This window comes from Mirounga leonina, unplaced genomic scaffold, assembly GCF_011800145.1.
Source record: "Mirounga leonina isolate KUSES-001 unplaced genomic scaffold, KU_Mleo_1.0 Mir_91, whole genome shotgun sequence".
Taxonomy (NCBI): Eukaryota; Metazoa; Chordata; class Mammalia; order Carnivora; family Phocidae; genus Mirounga; species Mirounga leonina.
Window position 1 is genome coordinate 36,725,912 of NW_023270839.1, and position 21,600 is coordinate 36,747,511.

The following is a 21,600-nucleotide window of genomic DNA, read 5'->3' on the forward strand; positions in this document are numbered from 1 at the left end:
AAAATGAAGACTATTACAAAAGCAAGCTGGATGTGGGTTAGTGGGGGTAGGGGCAGAAGGAGAGAAAGCATCTCAAGCAGACTCCGAGCTGAGTGCTGAGCTGGACGCGGGGCTCAATCCCACAACCCCAAGATCACGATCGAAGGCAATTCCTTATTTTAATTTTTTGAAACTTTTTAAAGATTTTTATTTATTTATTTGAGAGTGACTGGGAGAGAGAGACAGAGAGAATGCTAGCGAGAGAGCAAGAGCTAGCATGAAGAGGGAGGGGCAAAGGGAGAGGGAGAAGCAGCCTCCCCGCTGAGCAGGGAGCCCGATGCGGGGCTCGATCCCAGGACCCCGGGATCATGACCTGACCCGAAGGCAGACGCTTAAGTGCCTGAGCCACCCAGGCGCCCCTCTAAGGTAATTCTACATCAAATTTAATTTTCTCAAGTTTAGAGGAAGAAAACGAGACAAGAGTTTATCAATTATTTGCTTCAAGCCTTTACAAATGTTGTTTCCCATGGTATCTGCAGCAATATCTTCATATTTTATCAAAAATAAGTCCCACACCTACAATTCCAAATATGCCCTTAAAATAAAATAAATATAGCATACCAAAGGTTAGAGTGAAGAAGGAGCTTTCTTGACGGCTCAATATAGCTAATTTTCCTTGACGTGAAGGTTCCATGCTAGCATATTCCAATTCCAAATTCTGACCAGCATCAACATCATAAACACCACTTTTCTCAAGGAAGCCTATTACTCTAAGATTATGATTGGGCTGCACCTTAATGGGAACACCTACAGCATTTTTTACTGTAAAAGGAGCCCTATCTTTTAAAGAGTAGTCAAAAGTAGAAGCAGTGCCCTCTGAAAAACCCTGAAAAGGAACATAACATCACAATAAAATTTTTGCAAAATGCAATTTTTTCCCCAAATTAAACAAGACTATACATTTTTAAGAAATTAATTTTGATGACAAACATCAATAATCCATACAAGTTTCAATTTAAAATCCCATTTGAAAGATTCCAAGCAAAAACCAAACATACTTTGGCTAAATTGTTGAAAACATTAAGGCAACTTTTGGATATTGTTATATTCATTGTATCTCCTGAAGAAATACAAACTGCTGTTTGTGGCTCAGGAAGAAAAATAAAATCATCTCCTGGCATTAAACTTCTATCCTGGACTGGATTCTTCTTTACCTATGATGATAAATAACATAACACATTTAAGTTATTAGTCAGTTAATAATAAAATTTAAAAACTCTCAAAGAGTTAAATTCTCCTAAACTGGTCACTTTGTATTAAAACTCCTTAAATGTTTCATTTTCAAAAATAATCATTCTTCACTTAGATTTAGCACAGATCAGCAATCTTTCTTTCAGTGTATAGTCAGTACATGAGGTAATGTTTAGAATCGTGCCACGAAAGCACTCAAAGTCAGCTACGATATTTGTCTCTTGTGCATTCCCCAGAACAAGCTATTGACCTAGTGACACCTGACTAGTCAGTCCTTATGTGTTGATGAGGAATCTAAGACGACCCTAAAGTCTAAACTGATCCTTACTGGAGGTAATGTGGAATTCCTTCTACTTTTTACTGTTAACACCTATAAAAAATATGATAAGCTTTCAACCAGCCATCAGATTCCATCATAGTTTTTGTTCTAATAGAGCTCAAAAACCTTAAAAAAAATTACTTGTTAGCCTGTCTGGGCCAGAGACAGGTAGGTCAGAAATATTACTACTTCACTGAGAGGAAACTGGGACACAGGTTAAGTGACTTCTCATCTTTAAAATAAGAATCTGCTGAGTCGATTTCAGTGCCTCACACTTCAGTCAGGCTACCTCAGAAAGTTGAGTTGTGATCATTTGTTAAGGGTATATAACTCACGTTCCTTTTAGTCTAGAAAAATGTGCTTTGGTATCTAGGATTCTGAAGTGCTCTCAAGAAATACCATAAAGAGATAACACAAAAAAATCAACTAGAATTCAAGTTTTCTCAAATTTTTTGGTCTCTTAAAACCAAGGAGGATCTCAAAAAGCTTCATTTATATGGATTATACCTATCACGTGAACTCTATTAGAAACTAAAACTGAGAAAACTTTATTCATTTAAAAATAATTATATGTTGAATAATATTTATTCATATTCAACATAAATAATTATATGTTGAATATTTTTAATATTATTATATATTATATTATATATTACTATATATAAATATAATTTTAATATTTTTAATTATAAAAATTAATATTTTAATGAAAGATAACTATTAAAGTTATCTTTAATAGTAAAAAGAGGGGCACTTACAAATCTCTCTAGTGCCTGCCTTAAGAGAAGACAGGTGGATTCTCATTTCTGCCTCAGTATTCATTCTGTTGCAATATCACATAGTCTCTGGAAAATTCCATCGTATACTCATGAGAGAATGAGAATAAAAATGACATATAATGTCTGAGTATTACTGAAAATAGTTCTGATCCCATGAACGCCCTGAAAGGGACTCCAGAATCCTAGACCACATCTTGAGAATCACTGAACTAAAAAATGTAAGTGAATGCCCTTACTGCAGTTCAACATAAAGATATTTTATGGTTTCCTTACATTAAGCCTTAAATTCCATTGTCTCTTCCCCTCCACTCTCTCAATCAGTGGCTCCCAAACAGCATGGGTCTCATTGTAGTAGTGAACCTGGAAAGGCACAGGATTATAATAACAGAGTCTTTCAACTTTAACCACATATTTCTATAACCAGTAGGAAAAAATATTATGTAATTAATGTATATGTCAATCGTCATTTTAACATGCCTAAAGACACAAAGAATATCTCTAAAGAGGGTGCATTTTCCTTTTCTTTCTTACTTTACTGCCATAAACAAATTGTTTAACAAAAAAAACTTTAAAAAATAATGATCAACTAAATACTACTACACATCAACAAGTTAAATGTTAGAATGTGTTATCTATTCATATATAAACACTCGCTGCGGCCATGCACAAACAAGAAAAGCTCACATCTTAATCCTGCAACTGTACTTTTGAGAAGCTGGCTCTGGAAGCACTAAATGCTGTGGTCGTACCTCTAATGTCATGTCAGCAGCAGCAGCCATAAGGGAAGTCCAATTTTTAATGTTTCCTGAAAACTTAGACTCCGCCAGTAATAAAGGTACAGTTCGATGCCCAAGGCCACATTCTAAGGTAACCTGAACCGACTCTACAACAACAGCACACTTTTCCTCTACTGATGGATGTTGAAAGTCTTTGAAATTTTCTGTTATTTCTCTTGCCAGGTCAACACCAAGAAACCAAGAGTTACAATCACTAATAGGTTTGACACCCCAAAGGTTTTCTGTTTCCTTAGATGTATCTTTGGATTCATCTTCTTTTGTCTTTGGAGACATAGCAGCCATGATTGTCATCACAGTATTCAGAATTATGGGCGAAATCTTTAAAAAAGCAAGCAGAAAAATTTTAAGAATAAATTATTTCTCAGATGAGAAGAATACATAACATGAAAATTTAAAAATGAATTAAATATAGGTAAATATTAAATATATTACGTTCATACCTAAGGAAAACCAAAGGGAATACACAAAATGATATGTCAAGACAACTAACCTCATAACAATGATTTCTGCCCAGGGTATTCTGGAATTAAGTAATTAACGTTATATGTCAACTGTCAAAACCTAAAATTAAAATTGATCGATTCAGAGTAAAATAGTGTTATGCAAACAGAAAAATGTAGAAGTGTAACTGAATTTTTCATTTTTCAAGCTGCTGCATTAACTAAGCCAAAGCGTATGATGCTCATCAAGGTATATACATACATGGCTTTCATTTGTCTTACTGATACAAACAGCCTATGAATCACCACAGATCCCCTAACACTTAGCCCAAGATTTGCAAAATCCACCTCTTACTATCTTTGTATGGTATCTTTGCTCACCTCCTCATTCCTATCACTGTGCCTTAGTTCTACATGACAAGGTCCTCTAGGTCCAGTCAGCACCCTCATGGCCCACCCTCCACACTTCCACCAGCATTATTTTTCTAAAACCCAAACTTGGGCATGCCATTCCTATGCCTAAAATCTTCAACTTCCCCTAATTTTAAGGACAAAGTTCAAACTTCTCTTTAGCTTAGGACACAAAGGCCTTTGTGATCTGATGCCTAATCAATTAGCTAGCAAGGGTTTCCCAAAGTTTGAGCAATACTGGGTTAAATAAGTTAAGTGGATTCCTATACTGTTCAGTTCTCACAACCTCTACTTGTTTAATATGCTAAGAATATATGATTACAACACCAAAAGAAGGATCTGGTATGTACCTCTTCCCAAACTTACCTGTCAACTAAGTCACTTTTTCGTTCTTGCCTTATTAATGTCACCTATAATTAGTGCTCTCAATCTTACAACTCCACCACACCCTTCTCTCCAGCCACGTGGGATCACCCCTCTAAGCCTGTAAAGGGTTTTTCATACCTCTGCTTTTGTGCATATTGTCGGTACTGTCTTGATAATCCTCATCCTCCCTCTCCATCTAACCTTCATCAGATTTTCAAAACTTAGTTCAAGTAGCCCCACTTCAAGGCAGCTTACCCTGATGTCCTGGTCTGAGTTAGAGGCCCTTTGTCTGTGCTCCCAACAGCATATTGTGCATGCCTCTACCTCTGAAAGCTGGACTCACTGATTTGCTTCTTAATATGTCCTTAAGTTTTTTGAAGGTAGGGACTATGTATCCCCAATGCCTTGAACAGGACATTTTTCATTCATAGTAAGAGCTCAAAAAGTGTTAGCTGAATAAACAAACTGATATACAAAGAAAGACAATCCTCCCATACTTTAAGTTTTTAAAAAAGTAAATCTGTTAACAAAATACAATCTAGAACTACCTAGTACTTTAAAATATTGAGAGAAAACTACATTGTTATTTGTATGGTAATTCAAATGACATTAGTTTGAGCCTTGGTTTAATCACTATTGGCTATTTTATAGTAAAGCTACTATCAGAACCTCAATTTTGTGTCCTTTGGACAGAGAGAGAAATAGATTTTGGAAAGTATTCTAAATCTTCCATTTCTAACCAATCATGGGTCATATTTAAAAAATACAAATGCCACTGGAGAAGAGAGAGGTTTTTTTTCAATACTTCAAATGTAAGAGATTTAAAAAAAAGCAAATCCAATAACTTATTTCTAGCATTCATCTGTCATAAATATTTTATAAGACAAATAAAACATTTAATTACATAATTATTAAATTCAAATTATATCTCAAATAAAAACCTAAAAATAACTTATGACAAATAATAGCAACTTCATTTTTCCATCCCTCCTTCCCCTTCTCTTCCCACCCTATCTCTGTTGTCCCCCAATCTCCCCAACACACATACATGCAAAAATAATAGACAAAAACTATACTGATCATTTGTAGATATTTAAAAGTACTCTTTTTAAAAAGAAATAAATATTTGCTTTAAAGAAAAATGCATTTTAACGTTAGTGGTATTTACTGTTTGAGTATGTGAGGTGACTAGCATAATGCTGTAGTTACAAAAGAGATCAAAAGATATTGTTAGAAAAATAAGAATTTTTACCCAAATAACATGATAGGCACTAACCTTAATTATAAATTCTTCAACCATAATACTTATATTTTGTTCTCCTGAGGCCCACATACATTTTTCCATAAATAAAGAACAGGGCTGTAAGACCTAAAAACAAATAAATCAAATTCACATTTCCTTAGTAATAGATCTGTTTTATATATACACACACACACACACACATATAAAATACACACAAGAATATGTCTTACTTAACTGGAGATCTTTAACTATAGCCTACTACTAAAAGCAAAAGGTAAATTAAACTAGCTGAGAATTTCTTGTGAGGGCTCTTCTGAACTATGACAAATCTGTTAACATTGGAAAAGTATTTTAAGCAGTTCTGATCAATTCCTCTACATCAAATTCTTAAGTAATGATGCACACTTACTAATAGAAGTTTAAAATGTTTCCTTTCCTTAAAATACGTTTTAATGATGCCCTCTGTAAAACATGTATTTAAAATATCTGTAAAAATGAGGTAAAGACTATGTTAAAGTATTATATTCACAAAGAAGTATATGAGGAAATTAAACTGCTATTTCATTGTAATTTTTATGACTACTAAATCACCTGAGACTTATTTTAAACAAGGAGTCCTGTTAACACCTTAAAAAAAGACTGTGGTAAGATAGGTAATGAACAGTTTCCATATGATCAACAAGAGGTCAGTCTTGAATATCAGCTAAGGTCCTTATAAGAACAAATTTCAAATCTTCAAATCCAACGATGTATTAAAACTATGAAGCTTATATTTATATACATATATCATCAAGGAAATAAACTAACCTTGCACCTGAATTGAATAAGGAATTAGTGTTGCATTAACTTTCATTTAAAAAAAATTAGGATGAGCTTTTAATGGATTAATACAAGCTTTCTGTGACAGGCCAAAAGAATGCTTCATGATAAAGTACTGACTAAGCCTAGCATTGCATTTCTTTCTGTAAGCCATTTGGCCCACAAATTTTAATTTATTTAATTTATTTAAAATAATACCGCAGGGGTGCCTGGGTGGCTCAGTTGTTTAGCGTCTACCTTCGGCTCAGGTCATGATCCCAGGGTCCTGGGATCAAGCCCCGCATCAGGCTCCCTGCTCCATGGGAAGCCTGCTTCTCTCTCTCCCACTCCCCCTGCTTGTCTTCCCTCTCTCACTGTGTTTCTCTCTGTCAAATAAATAAATAATCTTAAAAAAAAATAAAACACTGCAAATGAGTCATATAACGATCCTTTTTAATGTTAAATCCTCAATTTAACATTTAAAAATTATTGGTATGGCAATTAAGTTAATTAAAATCATATTTTTCAACAATAATGTGAACACATAATTGAAGTTAACTTTTATTTTATTTTATTTTATTTTTTGAAGTTAACTTTTAAAACAGCAAAACACAATCTCTTTTGGTCTCATGACTCCAATTGAATTTTTTTTCATTCTAAGCTTAAAGATTTTAATAATTGTTCATGCATTCGTTCAGTCATTCACTGGATATACTGTGGTAAACAACAGAAACAGCTCAAAAGAAATGTTGATTTGTACTAAAATTCAAATACTGCTCAACAAAAGATGGCACAATGAAAAGAAAATGAGTCTAAAGGTAGTTCCCAGTTCTGTCACTAGCAGCTATGGCTGAATCATTTAACATCTTTGGAACTCAACATCCTTATCTGTAAAACCTCAGGTTTGTAGTAAATAATCTCTGAAGTCTTACAGAGCTCTCACGTTCTAGGATTCTATGAATCCACCATTTCTGCCATTCTCAATCCAAGCTTAGAATAAACTAATTCTTACTGTGGTAATGTTTCTTCCTCTTTTTTCTCTGAGAAAAGGGCAAGCAAGGACTTTAAGATCTCTCACAGAAGCTTCCATCATCTGTTCAAGTTTGGATGTTGACAGAGACAGGTTACACTGGAATGAGGCTGTCAGAGCAGGAGCATCAGCCTTCGTCAGACTGGCAACAAATACCACTTCTGGATCTGTGATCTTGGCCTTTAAAGTCATGTTTGGTCTTACAGAGTCATCTGAAGAAAAAAAAAATAGGAACCAAAAAAAGTTGTAGTAAAATATCTCTTGTTTCTTGAGTATATGTTGTCTATAAGTCACTAAGCTGTTTCTAATATCTTGCTATAATAGATATGGTAGAATTAACAATGTTAATAGTTGATTAATACTAATGATAAATGATTATTAACAAATGCTGATTGTGTGGGATAATGCAATCTGATTTGTCATAAGAAGATCATTTCCACTTTGACCTAGCAAGAATAATCTTATTTTGAAGTTATTTTTGTCAGAATTAAGGTGTGTACATTATGTACATGAGTGTGTATTATGCTATGTTGCAGGGACAAGGAGGGGAAAACAGGAGAGGGGAATATCAGGAAGAGGATAAGAGATGCTTTTTATCAAAGTTCGCTTTGACTTTACCATAAAATACATAGTGTCCTACAATCTATAGTATAAATACATTAAATATGTGTATGAATATAGAGATATCATATGTGATTACTGTTTAGGAAAGGTAAATGGAAAAATCAAATTCTGACCTTGCCAATAAATGGCATTTTCCAGTCTTGCTGAGTTATACATTAGAAAGATAAATGCCTCACCTTAGAGAGTCATAATTTAACAAAGAAAATCACTGGTCTACTTGGTAATGCTGGAATAAACAATTTATTGAACAGGGAAGTGACTTCAGTGTACACTAAGACCAGACATCCACAAACACTCCACTGAGTTTAAGGTGTTTATAGTGATGTCCAGGGGCATCATGCTAGGTGCTCCAATACGCCCACCCTCTGCCTCTATTTGTTCAATTGTTCTTCAATATGCTATAATTCTTCCATATATTTTCTTTAAATAAAAGATTGCCCTTCTATAAAACAGGCTGCCAACCAAAGACCCAGATTAACTCCCTCAATTTTTGGATAAGTAAGGCAATGTTAATGGCAGAGTTGGAACCAGAGCAGGTGTTTCCTAGCCCCTAATCCGATAAATATTTCTACTCTAACTCTGAAAAATTTATGCTTACTAAAGTTTTTCCACAGAATATATTTAAATTGGAAAGAGCAATTTTACTTTCTTAAATTGTCCATTCACCCTTTTTCTTGTCTGTAATCTTTGTTAACAAGTTGTCATCTACAACAGATAAGTTCTGCTAACCTTTCTCCATCTTCATTTTTGCTGTGGCTGTCTGCCGTAGCGGAATCTGTGCTTCTTTTGCCATATTTTCTGGATTCTGAGACACAGCTTTGATAAAGAAATCTGCCACAGTCATCAGAAACTCCACACTGGCGCATACGTATAGCTTATCAAGAACAGCATCAATGTGACTTCCAGTTTTGCTTTGTTTGTAACTTATATCAATCATGGAACTGTTGTCATCTTGGTCATTCTTTTTATCAATCATTCTAAAAAATATATACATTCATTATTTTATTCTTGCAAAAATAATTTAAAAGGTGAAAAATTTCCTAAACATCTTAATAATCTTTCACCTTCGAGTTTTTAATCTTAAAAAACAGATCAGTGTTAACCACAGTCTAATTAGCTAATAAGCAACCAAGGCATAGTCTCCTATGATTCATGTTATTAAGCAATTACAGAATATTTTATAATTATAATGCAATAGCAGAAAAATGAATGAATGACTACTGAAAGGGATTTCAGCAATTAACAAAACACATTAATGTGGTCCCACAAAATTTAAAGGACAACCACTTTATATTATTTTACAAAATAAAACCTCCCTGAACGAATTTATCTCCAAACATCCTCTATAATTTGAGTCCAAAAGTATTCAATCCAATTCATATCAGCCAGTGTTTAATAAGGGTCTGCAATGATTGTTCCCACACATCCTCACATGTGCTGGGACAAGCAGGTTACCAAATAGAGGAAGGCCTTTATCATTCTTGCCTACGCAACAGTGGACTGCCACCCCAAACACGAAATTTGCAAACTAGAAAAGCTGGTTGCATGCTAGCACTCTTTCCTCATTTATTCATCTCTAGGAAAAACAAAGGGCTCAGAAGTATCCAGTATGTATTCAGTGGAGTCCCAGTTTAGGGAGCAGCATAGTTTTTCTCCAAAGAACATCAAGCACAAAAATATTATGTCTCATTATTTGACGGAGGAATAAAAATATAATTTCACTATTAAAGTTACATTATTTCCCACTTTATTGAAGGTTGATATAAGTTAATGTTTTAAAACTGGGGTGATAAGGTGAAAATGCTAGGGATTCCATTTCTAGTAAAACTCTGAAAGAAATTTCAGAACACTGTTTTAAAATATATAGACAAAATTGGGGCACCTGGGAGGCTCAGTCGGTTAAGCGTCTGCCTTCAGCTCAGGTCATGATCCTGGAGACCAGGGATCGAGCCCCACATCAGGCTCCCTGCTCAGCGGAGAGTCTGCTTCTCCCTCTCTCTCTCTACACCTCACCCCACTTGAGTCTGCTTCTCCTGCTCCTTACCCCACTCGTGCTCTCTCTCAAATAAATAAATCTTTAAAAAATATATGTATAAAGACAAAATAAGTAAGACAAAAATTTAAAACTTTCAGACATTAAAAAAAAAATCCTGCCTACTGAAGACAATTTAGAAAAATATTACCAACAAACCACCCCATGTGGATTTCATTATTAAAATTCTAACATTCTCTTAGTTCCCGCTTTTAAGACGGTACACCATTTTATTATTAAATGCCCCTTTAATTCAAACTTCAAAGCAATTGAATCTGATATTAGCACTACTTCTTGATGCACTTCAAACTGAAGTACGACCAAAGACCTCTTTTGATAATCCCAAGCCTAGCAATCAATGCCTGGCAGCAAGGCAAGGTACAATGTCAACCTTACATAATGTACAGCAAGTTCAGAGATGACAAACCTTGATGTTGCTCTCTCAATGCCTTCTCTGAGATCATCAAGAGTGCATGTCTTAAGTTTAAGGCTGACATTCATTGAGCCATCCTTAAACATCTTCCCTACAGAGGCCATAAGATGTAGTCTGAGTTCACCAAGCCGGAAACTGTCATTGTGAAATGAAAGTTTGGATTCCTGTGGCATATTTTCAAGCAAAAGAATCAATTATCTTTAAAGAGTAGGCAATTACTTTTAAACACATTTCTTAACTCAGAGACAAAAGGCAAATCAATAAAATTTAAAAGCATGGGTGTTAAAACATAAGAATAAAACAATAATATGTATGTTTGTGAGTGTATAGGTATATACAAAAAAATATGTGTGTGCATGCTGATATTCAACAATGGTTAATATATGAAAATTTACATCACAGTTTAACGCAAATAATCAGGAAATATTTTTATTAATCAGTCTAACTAATAAATATTTAAAGAGCTCTTCTGTAAAAAAACACTGTGATAGGAACTATGTGTTTATGAGAAAGAACAAGACATAGTAGGTGATCTCAGTGAGCTTACACCCTAACAAATATAGAAAATAGAAATACATTACAAGAACCATCACAAGGAGTTATAACTGATCAAAGACTGACATGTAGTCATTTATTTAATTCATATTTAATCCTCCCATATTCCACAAAGAATATCAAGTGATTAGGTAAAGAATACAAATAACAAAAGCTCAGAGGGTCAAAGAGATCACTGTGGGCTGAGAAAAATTTATGAAAGTGAGAAGTGAATTGAGTCTCAGAGGCTGGGTGAGATTGTACGGGCTAGGAGGAGGTAGAAGATACTCTAGATGGGGAAAAAACATGAGTAAACAGTTCAAAGATGCTCCAAGGGCACAAGGTACAAGCTGCTTAGGCTTGAATATTCCAATTAAAGAATGGTAGGATATGTAAGTGTTGAATCACTAAATTCTACTCCTGAAACCAATATTACACCATATGTTAACCAACTAGAATTTAAATAAAAACTTAAAAAAAAAAAAGAATGGTAGGGAATGAGGGCTGGAAACACAGGGGCCTAACCGAGGCCTCAAATCTCCAACCAAAGATTTAAACTTTCATTTACAGGAAAAAGGAACTCAATCTTTATTTAATCGTAACACATTACCTCCAAATTCTGTAGGTAAAGTCTGTATGCCCGGACTAAAACAACAACCGCTCCCGCAAAAAAGAAAGCAACAGCAACAAACCAACCAACAAAAATCTCTTCAGGGAAGTGAACCACCTCAGTTACAACTGCTCCCTATGGACGACGGCACTGATACGAGGGGTGCCGGTGAGGTGCCACTCCCGGCACACTCGTTCTAACTCTGCATCTGTCACGCTGCACGCGCGCAGTACACTGCATGCATATGGCTCGGGCATTACTGACATCATCGGCAAATTTGGAATGTAAGTTTTAAAAATGTAAATAATTCACAGACTTTTGGTCTGTAATTATTGATACAGAAATGACCTGTGACACATCTGCTGATCACACTATACAGTTACTGGTGTAAACAACTTGGAGCCACTGAATTTTTTTAATAAGCTAAAACTCAGATAACATAATACTGGGTGGTTTTTAGTGGAATGGGAAGCTGTAAATGGCTCCATGAGATTCATTTAGGAAAGTGAACTTGTGCCACTGTCTAGTGTGGATGAAAGGAAAAAGAGCAACAAACAAGGAAGCCGCTGCAGTAGGGTGAACGAAGAAGTTTCAAATAAAGTAGTAGTGAGAAGTGACGGGAAAGAACGAAGAAAAAAATGACAATACTCAGTGTCTAATGAATAAAGGTCAACAAAGAAAGAAGCAAAAAAAGATACCAACATTCTAAGGCTGGGAAACCAGTAGAATGATGGTACCTTAAGTGAAATGAAGAATACATTTCACTGTTCGTTTTCCAATAGTTCATTTTCTGTTTTTTCATTAACATTAAACATTAGAAATGAAAGTACTTCATTGCATAAATGGCAAATACTAGCTCAAGGCTCAACATTAATAATATATGAATATTATGTAACTCTTGAGAAAACAATATAAAACATAAGGTAACATAAATAAACATTAACAACAGATATAATCAATGCAGACTACGGTTATTATCATATGATGTATTTATTGTGAGTATTATGACAACTGATCTAATAAAAATATTTATTAAAGATACTATCTACATAACAAAAAATAACTTTCTAAAATACCACTGGTACATTAATTACTTCAAATCATGGCACTAGATCTTGGTTCTTCAATCCACTGATAAGTATCTTTCATACATATCTATTACATATAATATTTATTCAATAGAAACATAATTAATGCAAAAAAAAGAAACATAATTAATGCTTATGTATCCTGGATAATCATGAATTTTAAAAGAATCTTTTAATGTTCTAAAGCTACTACTAAATTATTCTCCTTAGTTATATATGTATACATATATAGCTATGTAATAAAATTACACATATAATTAATTATTCACATATAAAATTCCTCTACTAGAGATGGATCTAAGTGGTTTCAGTGCTGATGTTACTTGGAAAGAAGTAAAAACTTTTCCTTAACTGAGTAAGATTAGAAATACTAACAAAGTGAAGAAAGAGCAAGACCAATGTATATTCTGTAGGCCAAACAGAATTTAAGAGACATATTAATTTTTTAACTAGTCAAATCAAAAAATGCCAATATTCTAAAAGTAAATATCAAGAGCTAAAGATTTTTTCTAAATAAAGACATTTACTACATACCTGGTTGATATCATTGTTATAAAGGACAATGGAAAGAGATTCAAAGTGAAAGTCAAATTGAAGAGTGACACTTTGGTCCATAGAAAGCTTTGATTCTGGCAAATTTTGTTCTGACGGATCAAACATAAGTATGAAAATTAAAAAGCTTTAAGTAGGTACATTATTTTATACTTATTTAAAAAGCTAAGATAACTTATTATTCTAAATATGTATCATACTTTCTAGGATTCTTTAAGCCATATTATAAGACAATTAAAATGGCAATGATTTATTCTATATGTTTAGCACAGGGCAAAATGACAGGGGCAGGCCATCTACGTTTTTTAAAAAGCACCCCCAGAGTGAGACTGCTCATAATAGAGTAGTTTACAATTATCAAAGCATTTAACTTAAATGGTTATAAGCCAATGTCAAGAGCTTATGAAATTGGAGGCACAGAAAAATAACTCTGTCCTTGAACAGACAACTAGATAGTAACAGGTCCTCTGCCAGCACAGTGCAATTCTCACTATCTTTCATTACCGAAACACCCAACTCATTACCCTTGACAAGAACAGAATATAATTCATAGCAGAGTCAAACAGAGCTCAAATACAATATGGGGCAGGGAGCCTTTGGAATTCTGAGGTAAAAGAGATTTCAAGAAGTAATTTTGTCCATTCCCTCATTATTAGGAAAAAACTTTTTAGACGGTAAGATTAAGAATAGATACTGCTTGTCAATCACTCTTACAAAGTCATTTTATCATCTTTTGGAGATTGATTCTACTCTTTGATCATTTACAGGGAAGTGCTCTTAACAAGATACTGGAAGAGTAAACATTGCATAACTTTAACCACATAAAGGCTTCTCCAAGTCGGGAAACACTAGGGGTTTTTTCCTTCACTTTTCCTGAAAGTAATTCATATTCCAATCTTCACTGTCTGCTGCTTTCATCTGAATTCACAAGTTTTCCCAAGGACCACATTAACCATATAGCCAGAACCAGAAACACAAATGGACCACAGCTGAATATAATGAGATCATTAATCACATAAAGCCTGCCTGCTATTTTTATTCATCTGTACATAGTTCCTGTCTAACCATAGCAAGAGCCTGCTTATCTAGCATTTATCTGTACTGTAGCATAAACCCAATCTGGGGAGGGATGTTGGCCTCACCAAGTTCATGTAGCACTCATTACTATCCACCTAAAACAAAAACCTTGTGTGCACACTGCTCTAGTCATTTATTTTGTGATATTTCTTTTTTTTTTTTTAAGATTTTTTATTTATTTATCTGAGAGAGAGAATGGGAGACAGAGAGCATGAGAGGGGGAGGATGAGAGGGAGAAGCAGACTCCCCGCCGAGCAGGGAGCCCGATGCGGGACTCGATCCCGGGGCTCCAGGGTCATGACCTGAGCCGAAGGCAGTTGCTTAACCAACTGAGCCACCCAGGCGCCCCTATTTTGTGATATTTCAAAACACACTGGGCCCAACTATAGGAGAAGCAATATTAATGGCATTATTAACTGGCAGTTTGATCTCTATTACTTTCTGAAGTAATAGCTGATAATCTGAGCATTATAAAAGCAGAGCAGTCTGGGGACATTTATTAGAAGGACAAGGTGTACTTCAAATCTTTTCAGCCATGGAAATTTTAACCTAATATTTACAAGTCTAATAAAACATGATGTTCACGTCAATGACTTTAAATGATGAAAAAAGAGTAAAAGTATATTTTATATAACTGTTTTGAGCAAGAAGGACACTTTTATTTTATAAAAATTATCTTTTTAAAATGACTGAATTTAAAAGGCTCAGTGCTTTTAAAAGAGTCCATTCTAATAATCTGGAAAATTCCCTTATGTATGTGACTACATCATTCACTAATAAAACCAGATAAGTAAAGCTGTTTTTACACAGCTTTGTTATGGGTCAGTCATCTGAGTAGGATACCAAGACCCTTTTCTCTCTATTATTTGGGGACCTTATTTTGCCGCGTGCCTAATTTGCTCTCTCTCAAGGTCTACCATCTCGGTGGCTCCTGAATTCAGCAAATTCACATTTTACAAGTAAAGGGCAAACATGTATCCTGCAGACAACAGATCGCCTCTCCCCTTATAGAAGACAATGAGCATACCTCCTTTCCTTGGGAGCTCCAAGGCAGCCCCAGACCCTGTACCAGCCAATTTTCCACAGTAAACACTACAATATTGAATCAGTTCATACCACATTATGCTGGACAACTAAAAAGACCACTAAACATAAATACAGCATTAACACTAATTTTTCTCCATGATCAAAGCAAAAATCTTCATCAATTTGTACCTTTGAGGTGGTCCGGCCCACCCAGAACATCTTTTCTTACTCTTACAGCCTCCTGGGTAGACTGTGTAGGGCTTGGCTGTGAAGAAGCTTCTCTGAGATTTTCCAGCAAGATTTTCATTAAAACTGTTAAGTCGTCTTCACTGAGAGCAACCTAGAAAGCAACAACAAGTTGTTGTTAATATAAAGGAATAAAAACACAGAATATCACATCCATGTCTTAATTTACAGTTCCTCAAATTCAATGTCCATCTGAACAACAACAACAACAACAAAGAGTTGGGGCAGTAAATACAGGAGAGAGGTATTTCATCTTGTATAGTATGAGATACTCCTCGTGTGTGCAGACACACTTCTGCCTGCACCCACGCCCAAGCCCCTGCATCCATCACTCTTCTTGCCTTGTCTGTTCCTATCTTTCTTGTATGTTCCTGGATCTATGCTTCTCTCCCCTCTATCTCCTCATCTCCACTCTGCCTCTCTCTCTTCTGGCCCAGAACCAGCTCCACTTCACTTCCATCCAAACTCAGTACATGAAGAGTGCTGTTCATTTCTAACCCCCACCAAGAAGTAAAAAGATTCTCTCCTTCAATTTAGCTCTTATTCCCTGTATATATGCATCTGGACATAACCTAAGATATCTGTTCAACTCATCAAGAATAATATCACTTAGAACAATAACTAATGCATCTAACAAGAATTTTTAAAAACCAAAGCGCAGAGCAGGAAAGGAATATCTTATTCATCTCCTACCTTTATGAAAGGGGATATGTGACAAGAAAAAAGAAAAGAGAGAAAGATAGAAAGGATGGAAGAAAGGGAGGGAGGGAGGAAGATCAAGAGCTTTTGAATCAGGGAGCTCTGTATCAACTGTACCACTTTCAGGCTGTGCTGTTTGCCAAGTTTCTTAGCCTCCTTAACTCAGGTTTCTCAATCTTTAAAGGAGAAATCTGGGGCACCTGAGTGGCTCTGTTGGCTGAGCATTCAACTCTTGATTTCAGCTCAGGTTGTGCTCTCAGAGTCCTGAGATCCAGCAAGCCCTGCATTGTTACCCAAAGTAGGCCCCTATTGAGCTGCCTGATTCCCAGCCTAAATGAAAATGGGGAGATATTTTAGCATGAGATAATGACCAAGGATTTCTTGTTTGCCCCAAGCCCCAGTCCTAGGAGAAGAGATGTCAATTTAACTCCCCAGAAATCCCTTGTATATTCATTCCTGAGTGTGATACCAACCAAGATATTACAACTGCCTGAAAAGGAGCTAACTTCACCACCTCCTCTGGTTTCCTGTGGTTGAAAAGAGCACCCGTATCATATACTTCGATTCACCCCTCAGTAAGTCTGAAGGACAATTTGAGAGATAGCCCCACAGTTGTTTAAGAACTTCAAGCTCACCTACCCAAAACAACTTACTGATGTTACCTACCTGATATCCTTTCTTAGCTGCACTCCAGACCCAGGAAAAGTACATAGACTCATACCAATGAGGGGGTGTTCTGAGAGGCCTGGATTGCTGACACATTAGGCAGTGGAAACGGTACCCACTACGGATACATTCTTGATTTAACAGGGGTCCTTTTAGTTAAAGTGATGATCACACTTTGACGTTAAACTGATGGATTTGTTACTGTTTTTCTTGTTTCTTTTGAAATACTTCCAGCATAAAGGAAAAGCAGAGAGAATACGATAATCCTCCCCAGTGTACCTATCATCTAGCTTTGTCAAATCTTACAAGTTGCTATATTTCCTTCAGATCTTGTTTCCCGATTACAGATATGGTTGAAGCCCTATGTTTACTTCTTTGAGACCCCATCCCCTCTATTCTCCTTTTCAGAGAAAGACACTATGCTGAATTAGAGAATTCTTCCCATGAATGCTTTCTTACACTTACCGCTATTGCATTCCCTATAAATAATATATAGTACTGTCCATTGTCTTGCTTGTTGTAAAATTCAAAATAATATAGAATTGTACTATCATTTTACAACTCAATTTTTTCCATTTTTATGTTTAGGATATACCCATTTCATTTCACATAGTTTTAGCTCACTCATGTTATCTGCTTTATAATGTCCACTGTATGAATATACCATCGTTTGGTCCACATTCTCCTACTGATAGACATACAGGTTTTACTTTTGCTTTCAGCAAACCTATAACCACACAATCTTTGAAAGCAAGGGGAAAAGGTCCAATATTAGCCCTGGAATCTAATCTCTTAACAGCAAGGCAGAAGTTAAAAGAAGAGTCACATACTCCAAAGGAGAGAAGTCTTTATGACTACCCTAAATAGACACTCGTCCCACATATTGCATCCACTCATAACCACACACAGGACCTTTGATCCCTACAATAAACTTCAGTTTTAACTTCTTCCCTAGTAGAACTCCGCTTTGACCCTTTCTATCAAGAACTAACTCTGAAGTAACCACAGGTATTAAAAATAAATTTTTATTTGTTTTTCACACACTCTGTTTAGTCACTTTCTCTCCTCCCCTATCCCCTACTGTTTGGCTTCAATGGTTTCACACACAGGTACAAAAGAACCATAGGATTCCTATACTTCCATAAGCATCTTTGACCAATATCATCTCTCCCTGTGAGCCAACACATGACCTGCTAACTACACTATTATATTTCTATACTTATATGCTTACCAAATATACATATTCACCTATTTAAAATGTCCACTTTTCTAATTAAAAGAGTGCTTCTATACATTAAAAATACTCCTAACCCGGGGGGTGGAGGGGGTGGCAGGGTGCCTGGGTGGCTCAGTCAGTTAAGTGACTGACTCAATTTCGGCTTAGGTCATGATCTCAGGGTCACAGGATTGAGCCCCGAGTCAGACTCCATGCTCAGCGTGGAGTCTGCTTGTCCCTCTCCCTCTCCCTACTTGCGTGCTCTCTCTCTTAAATATATTAAAAATCTTTTTAAAAAAATACTCCTAAGGTGCTTTGAATGTGGTATCTAAATATTACTTTATACTGTCTCAGCATTCAACTGCCTAAAACTTTAATAGAACTTTCCAAAATTATTAATATTTTCAGTAGACTCCAATGGGTTTCATCTCAGACTTCTTGCTGGGTTTACCAGGTATGTGACTAAAGTGAAATAAAGAAAAGTGTGAGAATTAGGATGACCTCTTTTCAGTTAACAAAGTATTCCTTTTTAATGCTTTTTCACTTTTTTTAAAGATTTATTTGAGAGAGAGAGAGAGAGACAGAGCACAAGCAAGAGGGGCAGAGAGAAACTCAAGCAGACTCCACAACTGCGCCAAGTGCGGCGCCCAATGCAGGGCTCGATTTCACAACCCTGAGATCACGACCTGAGCCAAAACCAACAGTTGGATGCCCAACCAACTGCACCACCCAGGCACCCCTGCTTCATCACTTCTGATGTACGCTAGAATGGCACTGTGATCAATGATAAAAGCTTACCTAGAAATTTTCATACACTGTATACATACACTTACCAACATAGGTTTTAGTTTTCCTTTTATCTCCATCCCTGGAATTTGCACATACCATGCTGCTGCTAAATTTCGCTGTATGGACAAAAGCATGTTGACTGGTTTTAAAATTTCAATGTCATGTTGTGGCAAGCCAGCCTGCAAAACAGTTCTGAAAGATAAGAATTTATTTTATATTTTTGAAATTTACATCTTAAAATGAAGACTGTCATACTGTATAACAGTTTCCAGTTTTCCTAGATACTGAAGGCTACTATCGTAATTCTTTAAAACATGATTCTTAAAAAAAATAAAAAAAATAGAACATGCTTCTTTTCACAGATCAATCCAAATCAGAGTAAATCAAGAGCTTTCTAAAACAAAACCTATCTCATGCTGATTTCAAAGACAGAAAGTATGACTATTACACTATTTACTACTTTCACAAAGACCGTTCAAATATTAGCAACTAGCGCAGTGTCATACAAACAAATGTTGACATCCTCCAAAACTTGGAGGACAAAGAAAGTCTACTTAATCCTTAGTTTTGTGTTATTGGTACTTCTCCAAACTCAAAGGGAAAAACTCACCAAACCTACACGTTAAATAAACATATGGTAACAGTCATTTCGAGCATGACTGCCAACAACCGTTTGTACAACGAAATGAGTGTTCTTGTCATTCAACAGACCCAACACTTTCCCATTTGGATTCAATAATCCTTTAGATAACACACTGAGAATTCCCAAATGTGACAAGGTTTGGAAATGAGAAAAAAAATCTTAACTTTTATTACATTTTAAGAAGTTTTCTCCCAACTACAGAAAATAGCTATTATGCAAAGTGAAAAAAAAATAAATCTAAATTAAGTGCTATTGAGTAAATTTTAATTTAATAGGAGATTTTCATAAAATGTAGAAAATCACATTATAAATGTAGTAAGACAAAACAGAGATTCTATGAAGTGCACTAGTATTACCACTGACCAAAAACCAATGGTCATGGTTTATAATTATAAAAAATAAGGAATGAGAACCACAAATCACGAGAGTATTTTATCCCTAGCAAAGATTTTATGAGAATTCTATTTCTAGCAGTAATACACAACTGAATTATATATTTATACCTAGACAACTTCAACTGAGTTAGTTGAATGTTCATCTTGTCAATGACTGGAGGAAGAGAATAATGCCCCACAGGAACTAAGCTAAATTTGTTTTCAACTCTGATTAAACCCAGATCTGCTACAACAGCATTTGGTGATACTGAAGACTGAGGAATGATAATAACTGGTGCTTTCAAGTTAATATCCATCAAAAGGCGGAAACTCTTTTGAGCCAAGTCTTTCATGCTGGAAGCAGCTCTTTCTGCAGCCTGGACTGTGGCTGAGCTCAAAGCTTCTTTGGCAGTTTGGAAATTGTTGAGGAAGTTCTGTTGGAAGAGACTGATATTTAGATTTCCTAAAAAAAAAACAGGACTAACTTTAAAAAGCATTTACTTTAAAAACTAAATAAAAGAGTTAAAAGAGATGCTATTTATGATTGTATATATGGAGGGTGTTAAGTCTAGAAAGACATACTCTGAGATATTAACAACTGTCACCTCTCATGGTTTAGGTAGAAATCCATGACTTATAAGCCTTGAATAACAGCCCTGCTAAGAGGCATAAACAGTTTAAAACTCTTCAGCCCATGACATTTACATGGAAATAATTAAAAGAAAATAATTTTATGGCCTTGTTGATCACAATTACAATCAAAAGTTGTAAATTCTAATATTAGTCCTTCATAAAAACAATCTTTTAGCTAAATACCTTTAAGGGTATTTCATAAAACAACACTGAAAATACCTAAATTAAAACATCAAAAAAGTACTTTTAAATTATATAGCTATGGAAATGTGAAAGAATGGTAACAATGATAACAAAAATTCATTTGGTTATCCATCATGTAAAGGATTTCCTTCACTATAATATTCTGTTCAGCATCTGGGTATTTATTACACAGCCCTATTAGTAAATATTTTGACTATCTAGGTTCAAATGTATAGGCAAAAATATTTAGGTCTCCATGAGAAACAAATACATTTATAAATAAACTTACCAAAAGAGACATGAAGAATTTATGAACATAAACAATTTGGATACAACCCACTTTGAGACTAAGTTTCCCATCTACTTTAGACATATCAGCATAGGCCTTTCCTTCTGTAGCATCTGGATAAAGAGTCATTTGGAACCTAAAGACTTCATCTCCCAAAATAGAGACAGCCTAAAAGTATTAAATTAACTGGTTATTACAGGAAAAGAGCTATATCAAAAGAGCTATATTATAAATAAGTTTCCTTATTAAAAGATCCTTGATATATGAAGAAGCACCATTTAAATTCAACCTTCAATAAATTGTTAAAAGATTATACTTAATAAAACTTTTTCCTATTTCTACAAAAGTTGTTTTAATCAATGAAAATATCAATCACTTAATTGGTCAGACATAACTTATAAATCACATAGTCTATACACCAGGTCAAAGCACAGAATAACTATATTCATGGCCAATCCCTAACAAACTGCCTG

At 35.2% G+C, this 21,600-nt stretch overlaps 1 protein-coding gene across 2 annotated transcripts in view; it reads right to left on the reverse strand.

Annotated features, from left to right (window-relative positions):
• VPS13C (vacuolar protein sorting 13 homolog C) overlaps window positions 1–21,600 on the reverse strand; it is a 178,142-nt gene that overhangs the window by 51,634 nt on the left and 104,908 nt on the right. For both annotated transcript variants that reach the window (XM_034994053.1, XM_034994052.1), the window contains exons 43-55: window positions 21,128–21,295; window positions 20,152–20,456; window positions 19,050–19,197; window positions 15,579–15,729; window positions 13,269–13,378; window positions 10,497–10,666; window positions 8,767–9,014; window positions 7,396–7,625; window positions 5,619–5,711; window positions 3,078–3,443; window positions 2,602–2,688; window positions 1,038–1,193; window positions 601–865 (exon numbers count right to left, since the gene is read on the reverse strand). In XM_034994053.1, the coding sequence (XP_034849944.1) occupies window positions 601–865; window positions 1,038–1,193; window positions 2,602–2,688; window positions 3,078–3,443; window positions 5,619–5,711; window positions 7,396–7,625; window positions 8,767–9,014; window positions 10,497–10,666; window positions 13,269–13,378; window positions 15,579–15,729; window positions 19,050–19,197; window positions 20,152–20,456; window positions 21,128–21,295 (2,497 nt within the window). The remainder of the gene's footprint in view (window positions 1–600; window positions 866–1,037; window positions 1,194–2,601; window positions 2,689–3,077; window positions 3,444–5,618; window positions 5,712–7,395; window positions 7,626–8,766; window positions 9,015–10,496; window positions 10,667–13,268; window positions 13,379–15,578; window positions 15,730–19,049; window positions 19,198–20,151; window positions 20,457–21,127; window positions 21,296–21,600) is intronic.